The 16,871-nt window shown below is 44.0% G+C and overlaps 1 protein-coding gene across 1 annotated transcript in view; it reads left to right on the top strand.

Annotated features, from left to right (window-relative positions):
- Tg (Transglutaminase) overlaps window positions 1–16,348 on the top strand; it is a 38,334-nt gene extending 21,986 nt beyond the window's left edge. The window contains exons 9-16 of the mRNA XM_089580491.1: window positions 775–881; window positions 6,419–6,584; window positions 6,700–6,779; window positions 11,180–11,325; window positions 12,649–12,793; window positions 14,455–14,615; window positions 15,054–15,193; window positions 15,456–16,348. Of these exons, the coding sequence (XP_089436617.1) occupies window positions 775–881; window positions 6,419–6,584; window positions 6,700–6,779; window positions 11,180–11,325; window positions 12,649–12,793; window positions 14,455–14,615; window positions 15,054–15,193; window positions 15,456–15,639 (1,129 nt within the window). The 3' untranslated portion in view covers window positions 15,640–16,348. The remainder of the gene's footprint in view (window positions 1–774; window positions 882–6,418; window positions 6,585–6,699; window positions 6,780–11,179; window positions 11,326–12,648; window positions 12,794–14,454; window positions 14,616–15,053; window positions 15,194–15,455) is intronic.
- The last annotated feature ends 523 nt before the right edge of the window (window positions 16,349–16,871 follow it).

Genomic DNA, 16,871 nt, shown 5'->3' with positions numbered 1-16,871 from the left:
TGCGTAACAAATATTTTCATGACTCAAGAGTTACTTTTTCACTGGCTGCAATCATGGCGTGCTCGGTAAAAGTCAGCCGCTCTTCCCCATGCACGAAGTTTGCCTAAAACTGTCAAAATCGTGTCACGAGGCTGTGGTGGAAATTAAAATATCTTGCCTTATATTGATAAAACCAGTCATTGTCTCTTCGGTAAAGCACGGGTTTTCAGCCTTAGTCTGACACTGAAAATTGCTTTATATATACGAGCTGAAACGACGTTTCGCGATGAAGCTTTGGTGCTATGTGTGAATCCGATAATGTGACAGTACACCAGCGTACATAACCTAGATGTCGTTAAATTCATCGTGGTTTTTCTTTCAAAAAGGACTTTTGCTATGTCCTGTAAACATCCACGCTCACTTCAGAGTTTTCCCACTGGGAAGAAAACGTGCTCAGAAAAGTGACGCTGCCTTCGCGTCAACGAGCGGAATGGCTGAAACGCGGTGGAGCCTCCCGATTAAAGTAGCAAATTCGCTGTCTTGCGCACGGCACACAGTTGCGCTGCCCAATTTCGACATTGAGGACAAAATTGTTTCGGTGGGCAGTTAATGGTATACGATGTGGCAATGCTGCGAACTAGATGCTCCTTCTGCAAACAGTCTGCTGCAAACAGCCGCTCCTTCCGACGGAAATAATTCAGCAGCTTTTTTTCTTTTTTGCGCGCTGTCAGTTTTTGCCTTCTATTTTTTCCCCTTACTAATTCAAACATTCACTATGTTTCATACACCCCGCAGGAACTTCCATGTGTGGAACGAAGTCTGGATGAAACGGCCGGACCTTGGAAAAGAAGAATACGACGGTTGGCAGGTCATTGATGCCACCCCTCAGGAAATGTCTGGAGGTAACCATACTTTCGCGATGCCCTCTCCGCCATTCTTCCACCACCCATATCTCTGTTCCTTGGATTAATCCTGTCCGCGCGTGTTTTTTTTTTTTAAGTAGCTTCCAAAAACACGAAGAAAAAAAAACTGTCTGAAACCTCTCAATCACTCTTGTCGGGGGCGACCTCATGCGCAGGGCTGTGGGGAGCGAACAAATCGGAATACGACACCAGAAGGGATATTTCAGAGACAGTTCTTGCACACATTTTATAAATTTGCAGTGTGGGAAACCAACTCAACGAACTTTCAAATCCCTACTTTTGCCGCTCGATGTTTAGAACCAAATTGTCGTTTAAAAAAGTTTCAAAACTGGGCTCAGCTTCGACGCTGACGGCCTGAAATTTTGCAATATAACCTTGCCCCGTAACCCGTTTTATAGCAGAAGTTGTGTACAGTCGTCTACAGACTTGCCTAGAGCGCTGTAACTCCATGCCATCTGAGGTCCGCAGTGCGCAGAGCGACGTCTAGCGGCAGTGCCTGGTTAGAGACAGCGCATCTCTGAGCATGGTCTGAGCATCAGACATGCGCTGTCTCGAACTAGTTCGAGTGCTCTAGACAGGTATGTCGACGGCTGTACATGCTTCACATGCATATAAAAGGTAAAATTGCACTCAGAATGACACCAGACTGACGTCACCTTCAAGCCGCTGCGACTGCTGGTTTTGTAGAAAAGGGGGTACGCAGTTGTACCAATCACTTCGGGAAAAGACCCAAACGGTGGTGCGCAGCCTTAACTCGGTCTTTTTGACGTATTATAAAACTTATATAAGAACTTAAAATTGCTTCAAGAAGTATTACGAGAAAGTTTACCGATTAAAAAGGCTCTAAAGCTAAAGAAGTTTGCATTTTTTTTATTTTTCTCTTGCAAGGTGGGTCTCGTAAAACTGTACATCCCACGGGACACCAAGGAGGCCTATTAGTGAAATATAAAAAAGCTCTGAGTGGTTTGTTTACGTAGCATATTTTTTACGTACCATATTTTTGCGTGCGGTTGTACGTAGGTGCATCGTTTTTCGTTTGCCGGCTCTTGCAGCAAGTGAGACATATATGTCCCGCTGCTGCAGAAATGGTTCAAATCAAAAATTCAAAATTTTGATTCGTTGATTTTAGTTAATTAATCGTCTAAATGTTTAGTTCTATCACGAACGCAATGTCCGCTTTGCTGCACAGACGGCACCGACGTATCTCTCACAGGTTTTAAAATAAGAATCTGTGGACATTAAGAAAATCTCGCGTTATAACTATTTATCTATATTTGGAACTATTTTACGATCCCCGTCGAGTTCGATACACCCGGGTTCGACAGCATCTGGCGGATGGAAAAGATCTGGGAGATGAAAAGTAGTTTTTATGGCAGTAATCTTCATGGTGCAGCGAGAGTAGTTAGAGCGGATGAAGCTAACAAGGTAGCAATGGGTTTGAGAACAATAAGCGGGTTATGACAGTAACAGTGACTAAAACATTCTCGAGAAAAAAAAACAGTATTACACTGATAAGGCCATCATCTGGATATGAGCCAACCAGTCAGCCAGCAAATCTTAGATGGTTTGCGTGGTTTCTGCGCGGTAAACACATCTCTTTTCATTGCAGTCCTGAACACATTTAACGTCTGCATTCCCTGACCGCCACGGTCATGGAGTTCGCATTTTTCTATCCGACGAAAACCGGAACTTCCCAGGCCTAGGTGAGAATGGAAGCAGAAGAGACAATACAACGTTATTCTTCAGGGCTCGAAACCAGAAGGTTAAGAAAAGGAAGGAAATATAGCAAACGAATAAGAAAACAACCTCGACATGATGAATGTATTTTATGGGAGCTCTCGTAAGTAGACGAGCAGAGAAAAAGGTGCCAAAAATAATAACTAATCATATTCGTCGTTTTCTGTCTGTGGAGGAGCTGGGGACAAGAATAAATGGAGAACACCTAAGTGACCTGTCATATGCTGATGGCATTGCTCTGTAAGAAAGTCTGGAGAGTAACTTCAGCACATGACTGAGAACCTAAATAGTCAAAGAAAAACTGCGGGAATAAAAATTGATATGAAAGAAACTAAATGAATGTTAAACGTTCATTTTAAACGAAAAATACAGCGCTAACAGAGACGGCAGACGAAGAAGAGGAGCACAACACAAGCGCTCCGTTCGCCTCTATTTTTCTTTTAAAATGAACGTAACACAACTAACCAAACTTTCCATCCTGCTACAGCAAATGTTAAGCGCTCTGAATAGGCAGCGAGGTATTGGAAGGGGACAGGAAATACGCCTATCTTGGCTGGATAGCGACCGCAGATCCAGATTACGAAAGTGAAATAACTGTGGAAAATAAGAATGTGGTACAGTGCATTCCGCGGGCACTCTTGGGTCTTTAATAGCAGCTCACCAGTATCCTTCAGTAGGAAGGTATATAATATATTGTCAGCACTCACGCATAGAACGGAGACATGCAGGTTACCGAAAAGGCTGGAAATTAAATGGAGGACAGCGCAGCGAGCTATGGAAATGAAAATGGTAGTGGCAACTTTAAGAGACAGAAAGGAGCAGAGAGGGCTGGGAATAAAAGCAGGAGTAAACGATATCCTAGCTTAGATACGATGAACAAAAGGAAATGGGCCTGGACAGTGCATGTAATGTGGAGAAAGGATAGCCGATGATCAGTCAAGGGAACAGAGCGGCAGGGAGAGGCAGAGAGTGAGGTGAACATTGAAAATTCGAGATTATAGAGTGGCCGCAGCTGGCTCATGCATACTTAGAATTGAGCATAATGTCTGTTATTTAGCATTGTCCCTGTTCTGGCATTTTTATAAATGTCTGTCTCTCTTGCCGCTCCAGAACCGTTAAGATCTTTGAGACTCTGCAAGCTCTGAGATGATTCACTTTCCTTTGAAGACTTTAGAAAGTGCACTGACCGCTCCAGTAATAGATTCCGCCACGTAACTATATAAAGCAATATTGCAAGAAGCCAGTATTTGAGCAGATAACTGGTTTCACGGAGAAAAAAGCCTAAATTTATGCCGACAAAGCGAAAATTTCAGCGCAAAAAAAAAGTGCTTCTTTACGGCGGCTTAATAAAAGAGCAGACGACTGCCGAGATTTGGACTTAATGGGTTTCATCTCGATTTGAGACACCAATTACAGCAGATTAATGGGGCTGTAAATCTAATCTCAAACGAAGCTTACTGCTATCATTGTTAGCCTAAAAGTACCCGGAGGAGGTTAGGCTGTGGCAAGTCAGTGAAGACTCGATGCTCACTGAGTGAAACCAACGATTTGACACCAATTTTGGTCGAGTGCATGACGTTCAGAGATGTCGTTTCTTCGTTGAAGTGAGGTAGATCGAGGGAGTCTATCGACCTCTCGATCGAGCTTTCGTTCTGCCCGCGTATGCATCACTGTCATTATGCTTCACCGAACTTCGAGCATAACAATAGCAGCCCATATACGTGGATTGTGTGCCTGGAGAGGGCTTTGTACATACAGTCCCACAAATACCACTTGGCTTCAACTTCGGTAATACAGCCATTCCTTTCGATCACATTTTTTGCGAGTGAAAAGAAGAGATGTTAGCGATGAGACAAGACGTTTTCCAGTTTAACCACTTCTTAGTTCCATTTCACTTCTTTTAGAAGGCTGGTTTTTTTTTTAAATATTCGTTTTACGTTTCATTTTATGAGGTGCACTATGTTTAAAAGCGATACGAGTGATATTGCAGTCACCTATCGGTCAGCTGTTATACCACTCTGTCGTTACGTCATAGCTGTATTCAAACGAACATATCCAGAGTGAAGCTACTTGTTCTTTTTATTTTCCTGGTGGCCAGTGTTTACTGATTTTTCTACTTAAATGCTGTTAAACATTTTTGTTTCATTCAAAGCTGCACGCACAACGTGGAGTTGTTATTTGCAGTTATTTACTCATATTGCCTATTCAATACTTTTATTTGCGAATGGAGATGTTCTGAGGGGATCCACAGCCCCAGTTCTGACTTTCGGTAGTGAACACTTGAATTAAATGTTTATTTTTTGCAGTTGGTCAAATGTTTAGGGGAATCCCCCAAGGTGGAGTAGATTTGTAATAAGGGAGTAATTACTCATTGGCATCCATCCGAGCGCAGCCATACGGCTACAAAGGAAAGCTATACAGCTTTCTCAGGAACTTCGTAGTTAAAGAAAAATTCGTCCTGGTCCGGGGTTCGAACCCAGGACCACCGCTACACCGGAGCAGTCGCTCTACCAATTGAGCTAACCAGGACGGCAAGCTTATGGTAGGGCGAGATCGAATTGATCAATAACTCGAAGTGGGAACAGTGTTGGTCAAATGTTTAGGGGAATCCCCCAAGGTGAAGTAGATTTGTAATAAGGGAGTTTTGTAATAAGGGAGTATTTGTAATAAGGGAGTTTGCAGTTAAATGCAGGAAATGGGCCCCGAACAAAAAGCTACGAGGTTAGCTTGATATGTGCCCGAGGACAGTTGGTCAAGTAAAAAAATAATAAAAATACAAAGCAAAACAACATGTTCACACTCACAGGCAAACAAACACGTGAAGCACGACGGGACATTGTGTATAACGGCGAAATTTACGCTAATAAAACAAAGAAAACAAAAAAAGGAAAGTAGTAGACCACCAAAAGACCTTCAACCGTATGCAAAACTTCCTGACTTAAACCTTTAGAAAATATGTTCTCAAGGTAATGCTAACCTAGGCAAGGAAACGAAAGACGAATCTGCGTGAAAGAAATACAATTTAAAGTTCTTCATGGGTACTGTAAAAATTATTTTTACTGTCCGTGTATCACAGCTTCGGCCACTAGTCTACTGGTCACCAAAACAAATATTAAAGAAATAAATAGCACCTTTATAAATAATCCTTGCGTTTTTGAGTTTCCATGGTAGATATATTAGAACACAGATACTGAATCCGTAAAAGAGTACGTAGAAACATGACCAAGCCGTTACGAACGTGGAGAACCAGACCTGAGCCCCAAATACGCCCAAACGGGCCTGTGTGATAGCACTGCCGACCCGGCGGCCGAAGCACTCCTCACAACAGCAGAGAGTAGACTTTCCCCCTCGTCATTCAAAAGAACGCGAAAAGGGGCGCAAGTCTTGCGCGTAACTCGCGTTTCAATATTAAGCCCATTTAGATGAGAAACAGCGGCATTCAGGTTCTAGTAAGATAACTTCGCAATTAGTCGAAGTCCTTCATTGACATTTTTGTGAGCAAGCAACTCAAAGACAAAACCAGCAGCCGCGCACTCCGACCGCCAACGCTGGCTGTGAAGGTGAGCGTTGCGGTCGGGGGAAGCTTCGGGCTTTAGGGCTTCAGGCTGCTGCACTCTGAAGTCAAGCGCATAGCCGACTCCTCAGTTGAGCGTCATTAGACACAGCTGTCGCTCCAAAGAGGGTTGCAATTAAACTGCTTCAGTGCCTCGCATTTCATTCATGTAAGGAGTTGACAAGGTATGCTGGCTCTCATATGACTGCCACTCTTATTATTGCAGGTATCTTCAGCTGTGGACCGGCAAGCGTGAAGGCTGTCAAGGCGGGAGAACTTGCTAAGCCATATGACTGCACTTTTGTGTTTGCTGAAGTGAACGCTGACCAAATCTACTGGCGCTACGAAAGCCCCAGGAAACCTCTTAAGATGCTAAAAAAAAGCACGGATAAGTAGGTTTTCGACATATCGAAAATACTTGTTTTTCAAAACATTCAAACGCTTTCAGTTACCTTCAGCGCAACTTTCACTGTGTGATCCACCACGGCATCGTTTCTATGTTTCCAGGGTTGGGCAGTTTTTGAGCACGAAGGCCGTGGGTCGATGGGAAAGAGAAGACATCACTCACGAGTACAAGTTCGCGGAGGGTACGTGAGTATAAATAAGTGCGCTAAAAACCTTCGGAAATTTATTATCACGTCCTGCCAGGGATTTGTTCTGATTATAGCCCCGTTTGCATCCGTTCTTATGTGCCATTTCTCAAGAAAATGGCACATGTGCCATTTCCAAGGCCGATGTACCGATAATCTAGCATTCCTCCGAATTTGACAAATAGCGTCCAGTACGACTTTTCTCCGCATGCTTACATGCGACATAATGCTATCATCTACAAAACACAAAACAAGCTGATTGTGGAAGCAAAATATATACGCTCTGTATGTCTTGAATGCTGCTCTGTCGTCCCTTACCCTTACACCACACCGTCCGCAGTGTCCACCTTGCCGCCCTAATTGTGCGGATCCATACTTGTACTTAACCACAGAAGCACATGGGTTACGTTGGCCAGGATTTTGTTGTAGCCAATGTACGCGTCCCCTTTGCAGTCTGTTTTGTGTACACGAACACTGAAGTACAAGTTTCGAAATGGGGGTACACGCATAGACAATGAGGATTTTTTTCCCTCGTTTCCAGTTGCCGAATTTGAGAGGAACGAAATTGTTCCGAGCACGCGGCCCGTGTAAGAAACTAACTCGGAGAGCTGAGCGCATGCTACCTTTAATCGGCGTCTTCCAGGGGACCTAAATTGTTTCAATTTTGGATAAAAACTGGTTCAGTGGAAGAGCACAAGAACTTTCAAAAAGTGATTTTGTAGTTTTTTTATAGTTAGCAGAAAAAAACTGCATGTGCATAAGTTTGTGCGTGAGTAGAAAGGAGCACTGTTTAGTGGATGGTAGCTTCTTGGTGAGGTTGGTTTAGTGAACTTTAGGTAACTGTTTGTTGAGAGGCAATTAACAGCATTGACAGGGCTGTGTAAAGACCTCCCAACATCAATGCGACGGCGTTTTGAAATTGGAATTGAATTCACAGGAAGCGCGGAACAAGGCGAGAAGTCACGATCATGACGCTGAAAAAAATCTGTGAATTGCCTGCCTCTCTACAGTTTTAAGTTTATTAATTTCGTTTATCGTGTGCGGGCTGCCAACTACAGGCTCATAATCAAGAAGGTGTTAGACTACTTATTTCTGCATAAGAAGTTTGGTTTGTTTTGGGGCGCTCTATAATGCACGACGCAAATGTCGAAGCCTCACCGCTTATTGAATAAATATGTGCAGACCACGACATGTCAGACGTAAAATTTCCCGCAGAATACTTGAACTCGGATACTCTGTTTAGTAATCACCTGTTGAAGTAATAATTGAAGACTGAAGGAGACGGTTTGTTAGTGAAAGTGAAGACAATAGTTTTATTTGAGTTTATGCCGATCCGCCACTTATCGCATCAAGCGCAGAAGCTTTAAAATGAGTCAGTAAGGCGATCGTGATACTGAAAGGTGTTATTGGGTAATACAAGACGCTGTCATCGGCGTGCAGGCGAATCTTCGTTGCGATCTTTCGTGGAAAATCATCAGAATAAACCAAAAGGAGGAATGAGCCGATAACTGAGCCTTAAGGGACTCAGGAGGTTAGGCCAACTGTAGTGTTTTCGGCATTGTTGAAGGACTCGGACTGAGACTGATTAGTAAGAAAACAGGAAAACTAATCAACTGGGCGAGAATTATATAAAGTGATATGGATTTTTTTTTTCGGGATATGGAATGAGGTGCAGTACCGAACGCTTTAGGTAAACTATAAATATGACGTTACCCTGAGCTTTACAACCAAAGCTTTGAACGAGGACATGCGCAACCTCTACTAGTTGTGTTATAGTACTAAGTCTTTGCCTAAAACCGAATCGAATGCTGAATAATAATTTAGTTTCGTTTATTTTATGAGGTTTAACATGCCAAAGTGACTCAGGCTATGAGGGACGCCGTAGTGGAGGGCTCCGGAAAATTTCGGCCACCTGACGCTCTTTAACGTGCACAGACATCGCACAGGCCTCTTTCGTTTCGTCTCCATCAAAATACGACCGCCGCGGTCGGGATCGAACTCGCGTCTTTCGGGTCAGCATCCAAACGCCTAATCACTGAGCCACCATGGCTAGATAAACAGTTAGTTGATTCGAACAACACAATTATGTGCTTGTGAAATACGTGCTTCAAGAGGCTGCAAGATGGGGATGTCAGTGGCGCAGTCTTGTAATTGCTCAGCTCAGTTTTCACTCGTCTCGCTACTCATGCAGAGTTAGTCCCTGAGCTAATTTTCAAGATGAAGGGCGGTACAAGGTGGGAATGTTTCTTTTTGTAAATTAACGGTACGGTAGCGGGATGTGCGAAATGAAAAACGAACTAAGAACGAGTTCATTTGCTGGGTGCGGCCCAGTCACAAAATTTCTGTGTTGCTCGCTTTTATTTTTCTATACTTCCCCCAACAAAATCTGAATGGCGTCAAGACCGGCCTCCCAGTGACATCGAAGACAGTAACAACTGGATTAAGATTGACAGCTTCAAATACCCAGAAAATGCCCGGCCCAACAATGACCATTTAACTAGGACTAGGATGAACCTTCTGATTGTGAAGTTTTTCCCAAGTCAGTTCGAAAGATTCTTGTTGGAAAAAGAGGTATTAATAAAGGAAACTGCGCTTTTAGTACGTGCCGTCTTTGCTAAAAGTATCTGAGCAATGGAGTTTGCTTCTCAGCCGCATACTGGGGCCCTTACGGCACCCCTAAAGACCAAAAGGTATCGAAAGCAGAGTACAATGGTCAGCCTTATCTGACACATATTTAGAGCTTAGGGAGTGACATACCTATATGCTCCACTGCAAATTAAGAAACTAACCCCGTTACCTACTTACTTTTGGCAATGGTCTGCGGCATGTATAAATTTTATTTCCGGTAGCCGGCAAACTTCGCCGAACTAAAACAGCAACTTACAGAACCACTCTGTACGCAGTAATGGTTCGCATAATCAAGCACAGAAAGTAAATGATGTGTTGAGTTTCTGCTTGCCACAGAAAACGCACATAACTACTAAGCACATTTCTACTAAGCACTAACTACTAACTAACTACTAAGCACTAACTACTAAGCACATAACTACTAAGCACTACTTCGCCTCATGTCTAAACTCTCCGGACTGTCCATTGATCCTCTCGTTTTATCATGGATACATTGCTTTTTAACAGGTCGCTCCCAATACACAGTAATCGACAATCATCCTTCAGGCACTACTAACGTTATCTCTGGCGTTCCCCAAGGTTCCGTTCTTGGCCCACTTCTTTTTCTAATCTTCATTAATGACCTTCCTTCCGGTGTTTCATCCACTATTCGGCTTTTTGCGGATGATTGCATCCTTTATTGTCGCATTGTCACTAACAGGGATCAACTATCGCTTCAGAATGACTTACACATAATAGAACGGTGGTGTTCCGTCTGGCTTATGCAGCTGAATGTCTCAAAGTGCCAATTCATGCAAGTATCGCGAAAACGTTCCAACATCAGATCTGCATATTCACTCCTGTCAAACACGGTAACCCAAGTCCAATCATATCGGTACCATGGAATCACTATCTCCAGCAAATTAACCTGGTCGGAACACATCTTATATCTAGCATCTAGAGCATCAAAATCACTTGGCCTCATCCGAAGATCCCTGTACCTAGCCCCTCCTTCTGTTCGAAAATTAGCATACGAAACATTCACCCGTACCATACTTGATTATGCAGCGGCTATATGGAATCCTCACCAAGCATACTTAATTAACACCTTAGAAGCCGTTCAAAACCGAGCAGCCCGTTTTATATCCTCAAATTACAATAGACACAGCAGTATCACCAGTATTAAATCTTCACTTAACATCCCGCCACTGGAGCTCCGACGGAAAATCGCACGACTCTGCCTCTTTCATAAGTTATATTACAATTATCCTGATCTTCGTTACACATTATTACTAGCTCCCATCAGAACATCGCGCCGCCTGTTTAACCTCCTCAGCATTCAACGTATACATGGATCGACCTTGGCATTTAATAAATCTTTTCTTCCAACTGCAATAGAAAATTGGAACCTGCTACCCGACTACATTGTTAACGAGCGCGACGCTACTAAATTTCGACAGGCATTAATTAATCACTGTACTGAATAAAAGACACTGCTCAAACTTCACCCAGTTACACTTATTCTTTTTCTTGTTGTTGTTGTTGTTACCGCCTAATTCAGCCTTGCGCCCTTTATTATTGACCAACGTTGTATTGTGATGTATCGTTTTTCATTTTATTGTATTGCATTATGTTTTGTTGTATTAACGTATTATTCTCAGTTGCATTTGCTTTGTTCCCCCCCCCTTATGTAATGCCTCAACAGAGGCCTTTAAGGGTAAAATAAATGATGAATGATGAATAATGACTTTTACTCGGAACTCGTTAACTGCTGCGTTTTTGCCATGCAGGTACCCAAAAGGAAAGGGACGTTGTTCTGAAAGCTCTAAGAGACAACAACCATGCCTATTCTCGGTTCTATCTGAATGACTCTATGGACGATGTGCAATTCAGCATCGACCCCATCAAGGACGTGCTCGTCGGATCTGGGATAGTGGTACGTTGAGAAAAGCTTTGTAAGCGAAACGAAGCGAATACGACTTGTACGGAGGTCCCGTCATTAAAAGTAATGTAGACAGGAAGTTAAGTATTTACAGTTGTCAAATGTGAATCTACTGTGTACCGCTTGCTAATGTAGGAATTCTCTGAATGTATTCTTCGCTTCGTGTGTGTTTTTTTTTTTTGGCAGGACTTTCAATGAAGAGTTTTGCTTCGTTTTGCAGTGCCAATATATTTAATCTGCAGCTCTCTTATGCTAATTTCATTCGAATCCCAATCTTTTTTTTCCTCTGTTAGTGGCTCGAACACCCTGTGCTGTTGTTGCCCCCATAGCAGCGAATCATAAGGAATGAACCTGGAGGCAGCACGCGTGCCTGGATTTCTCTTTCTGCGATCCACTTGATGCTCATGCACGCTGAGGTTGAACCAACAGAGGCAAATTCCAAAGATATCAACTTGAGCAAAAGGGCTACAGATTAAATATCCACATGTATGCATTTTTGAAGTTCAATACAGAGGATTGGTTGCTCAACTTCACCTGCAGGCTCCTTGAAACAGGAATCTTTAATTAATCAGGCGGGGCTGTACGCTTTCGCTTGCTACGGCCGCGCTATCGAATTCTTCTTTCCATTTAGGACTCTATGACACGGCTGTTGCCTGGTTCGCAGCTTGCGTCCCAACTGTTCATTTGCATTGCTCCTATCTTCACACAGAAAATCTTTCCTCCGGGCTCACACTTCTCCCTCGCCCATTTTTCATCCACCGCCGCCGGCAGCGCGAATATTTCCCGAAGACCTTCTGCTGGCTGCAGCGTTTTGTCATTGTTCCCTTTCATAGAGAACCGAGAGCCAGCTCCCTGTCCACTAAAAGGAAGCGGGAGTTGTACGTTCGCAAGAGGGACAGACTGTCCCTCTTGTTGGCCGTCGCGTTCACTAATAACTTATTGCCGAAGTCCGACGACGCCCGGTGCCATGAAGACATACGCTCATGGTCCAACAAAAGAAAGGAAGATGCCTTCGGAAAATAATAGCCTTGCATTCTTATACATGACACAGTCGCACTCCGATTACGTATTAGAACCGCTGTCTCGTTACACATAGCTGCACTCTTACGACAGCCGGACACCTCCATTCTCTTTACTGCTGGCACCGTATCCACTAACCTTTCATGCTGCTTGTCGCACTGTTCTGTTCAGCCTCCTGTGTCTTACTATTAACCGTAAAACAGAAGAAATGAAAAAAACAAACTGATACTAAAATCATTTGGCGCGCGTTGAACTTATTGAAACGACGAAAGTCTCACAATTTGGTGCTGCTTTCAGGTGCGTGCTAAAGCCGTCAACAAAAGCACAAGCAAGCGCTATGCGTGCAAGGTCATCCTGCGCGTGGAGACGGTCACCTACACCGGAGTCACAAGAAGAGCGCTTAAGCACCAGAACTTTCCACTCAACCTGCAACCAGGTGCCGGTAAGTGAACGCAATATGGAGCTTCCTGCAGTCATTCTTCTTGTCCTGCATCGCTTCGAATGCTGTCTCTGAGGACAGAGGACAGGGTCAGTGTGTTTCGGTCGCATCATAAGGCATACTAATGAGGTGAACCCACGACATCAAACAGCGGTGTTGTTACGCGTAGTATTGTTACTAAACACACTTCTAAACACATTTTCGGCTCTCAAGGTCATGAAATCATTCGCTGACCTACCTGGCATAGATGTCCCGTTTAACGTAGAGTTTTAATATTTATTTTTGCGTACTGCGAGACATGGCTTTGGCTCAAGCAGGAGGGGCAGTCAACTAAAATGTAGAAGTCAGAAAACCGTCAGTCACAATAGCCGCAAGTCATAATACCTCGGAACAGTTATCCGGACAACAATACTAGGAGCCATGCAATAAATCCTCCAACTCCCTCACAAAACACTTGAATTTACATAAGCCCATGGAAGACGATTCCATTCCGCAACAATATTGGGGAAAAAACTTGTAATCAAACCCATTGGTTCGCGCGCAAATTGGGGCTAATGAATGCTCTTGCACATGTCGTGTTCTTTTAGTGCACGCCAATTTCACATAATCAGGAAAGATCTGCCATCAAATTACCCATGTCCAACATTCTCGGACAAAAATTTTGAAAATTTAAAAATTTTAAGACACTGTTATAAAAATATTGGAGTGAATGGTCCATTCTTCTGATGCGTAGCAAAATCTTTCTTTTTAAGTGTTTCCATCGATCGAATCGAGCAGTTAAGACTGCCATTTAAAACCAACTAGGAACGCATTTGCCAACAGCAAAAACGCTAATAGAAAAAACAATACAAGACTGCCGTCGGGTGATCTGCGGATATATTGATTGTTACAGTGAAATCTTACATGATATGAAAAAATTGCATTCATAAACGGTTTCCCTCTCAAAAATGCTTTTGTCCAGAATTCTTTGGTATCTAACTGTGAACCAATACTAGACGGCTAACTTTCATTTTCATTGCTAAGGACTGTAAATAGCCCTTTAGAATTGATGCATTTGGAGAATCTGTCTTACCATATTTACCATGAATAAACCGAACTGTTTTTCGCCGCACTTGCTTAGAAGCTTCCTGTCCATACACTATCTACCACGTGCCTACGCTATCCTCGTGAAACAAATTGGATACCGCTTCGCAAAGTTGATTAGGTGATTTTGTTTCTCTTTTCCACAAATCACTGAGTTCCTCAGCAAGAAAAGACTGAAACGTAAAAAGCAACAGGATGAAAGTTTCAGAATTCATATTTTATTTAGGATGTTCGACGACTGCCTAATTGGAAGCTGTGCGCTGATTCAAATACTGAGGAGTAAACTAATTAAATTCGAAGTAGTATCTAATTATGCAAAGTAAAAAAAGAAATACTCGGACTTGTTCTAATGGGCGGTCACATCGGTACATTTTTAAATCATAGCGCAGCTGACGTGGGCAACCCTGCATATGCTCTCTGCCATTTGTTATAGAGCTATTTTTATGTCATGCACTCTTTTTTACTTTGTGCACTCTGCCCCACAACCGCTTGTCTTCTCAAAATGTATTCGCTTAAACTCACGAGTGAACAGAAAGGGGGTGCAAGGGGAGGAAAGCGATTTTTTGTTTTCCGCACTGCAGAGGAGATGCTGACCCTGGAGGTGGGATACAAGGATTACAGCAGAGATGTGTCAGACCAAGCGTCGTTCAAGGTCACTATGATGGCAAGCATTCCGGAAGTCAAGTATGACTACATTGTGCAAGAAGATTTTATGCTCGCCATGCCGGAAATTGCGATCAAGGTAAACACCTGCGATGTTTGCGCCCCTTCTTGAGCGCGCGTCTGTCGATCTGCCGTTGCGCTTTATCTTTACGCCCTGAGCAAGCACCCTTCTTCCGGCCCTGACAGACTTTTACTAGGGGGCTTTTACTAGGGGGCTAGGGGGGTGAATAGACGGTTGATGCATGCACTTAATAAGGACAGAGATACTACGTGCTGTAATGGCATGAAACAAGACAGTTCGGCCAGAATGTGTGGCAATTTCCGGTTTGAGTAGCCGAACCAGTGCCAGTTGACTGTGGAAAATAAAACGTCGTCAGTTTAATGGCACATACAAAAATACTCAAAAGAACGGCATGCCAGAGTAAGCGGTCGTAAAATTAATGCCACTAGATTCGTACCCTTGGTGGCTGACGAAGCTGAGGGTTCCCTTTTCTGCACGTGCCTACTTCTCATGCAGGCTTACGGCCCCGTCGTCGTGGGGAAGAGGCAGAAGTTCACCGCGAGCTTCCAGAACCCCCTGCCGATCAGGCTCACCCGGTGCTTCTTCGCCGTCGAGGGACCTGGACTGAGCCGGCCTTACTACCTTTCCCTGAAAGAGTTAGTCCACCTCAAGCTTGCTTGCCTTGCAGCCTTTAGTATTCCTATTTATTTCTGCCACCATTGCGGTTGATCACAGAGTTGCCTTAAAGTGAACGCGGCGGTTAACAAATTTCGCTCTTTCAACGATAACAAGATGCATAAAGCAGCGCTCTCTCTTCATTTCTCTCGGCAAAACAGACGGCACTGCTACCGGTGCGTGCTCGGAGCGCCCGCCCTTCCTGCTCTGAAAACTTCTTTCCTGCCTTCCTCTGCTTTCTAGGCCTGTGCAGCCGAGGAGCGAAGCGTGGATAGAGTTCGCGTTGACACCAGCCACGAGCGGACCAAGGTCCATCGCCGCCAAGTTTTCATCGACGCAGCTGGCTGACGTAGAAGGCTTCATGGAGGTTGTCGTCAAGGGTGACGAAGCCACCCCCGAAGCAGCACCGAACGGCACCGCCGAGTAGACGACCAGTGGCCGATCACGTTTTGAGCCGAGTGGTTTTCAGCCATGTGATCCCGCATTCGGCTTTCCAACTCCTAACTGGCGCAATGAGAAAATCATGTGGGTGCGCGGCTTTAGGCTCCCGAAGCCTTCAGTGTGGTGCTGTGCCTACGCTGTGCTCATGCTTGCCACTCACTACCCCTTCCTTCTCCCCTTCCTCCCTCTCCCCCCCACCCCACAAACACACAAGCGGCTGCCGTCAATGGCTGAGTTCTAGATGTACAAGAAAAGCACATTCGCGGCGCTTTTTTTCCTAACTTGTTCCGCTTGCTGTCTCCGAGGTATATATACAAGCTGCAACTATAGTTTACTCATTTCCTTTCGTTCTTGCCGTATTTCTTGCACTTTTGTATTTTGACCGTATGGGGTAAGAAGTCGTTTACGTATAACTGCTGTTGCTACTAACTATTTTTTTTCTGCACAACCGTGTGCTGAACTGCGCGGTAAATTGCATGAACGCACTTAATTCCCACTACCGGTCCAGGTCAGTTTTATGTGAACATGGATTTTGTAAACATTTTTGGAGTGACAGCGTTGGAATAAAAAAAATAAATAATGCAACAAGATCATGAAAGCGAAAATGTTTTATGACATGTTCTAAATGTAAAAATGTTACGGTTGACTGTGTCTCAACTCAAGGAGAGGACAATAAAATAGAAAGTAGATTTGCAGTCGCTTCGCTTTCCTCACCTATAAAAACGATCCGCAGCAACAACCGCCGTCAACCCGCTTTACTTAGGACATAACGCCATGTGTAGCACCTTTTCGGTTAAGGAGGTCATGAAAGCGTACAGCTTGTTTCACAGCGTTGTTTTGCCGAATTCAGTGGACGTTCAGGAGAACAAACGTAATCAGATTCGCCTTTTTTTATAAAAAGAAGTCACAATATCTGTATTCGCTCGATTAACTTCGTTGCCGTGCTTTCGACGCAAGATGCTGCCCGCAGCAAAAACAGAACAACAAGGCATGCGCCGCGAACGCGTGATTGCTACCAACTGACTCGAGCACAACCAATTAAACGACCGTAACGCCTCTGTCGCCAACCAGTAGGTTTTACACGGCCATACTGCCGGCGTCAAATGAAACATAGACAAGAGAACCGAAAAGTGAGCTACAAAACTGGAAGAGATTACGCTAGGAAGCCAGAATACTAAACCGGTTGACTTTCGCATCGAATGCATAAAGACCGCTTTT

Source organism: Amblyomma mixtum, chromosome 3, assembly GCF_055824585.1.
Source record: "Amblyomma mixtum isolate Tamu chromosome 3, ASM5582458v1, whole genome shotgun sequence".
Classification (NCBI taxonomy): Eukaryota; Metazoa; Arthropoda; class Arachnida; order Ixodida; family Ixodidae; genus Amblyomma; species Amblyomma mixtum.
This window is presented reverse-complemented; position numbering and strand designations above follow the sequence as displayed.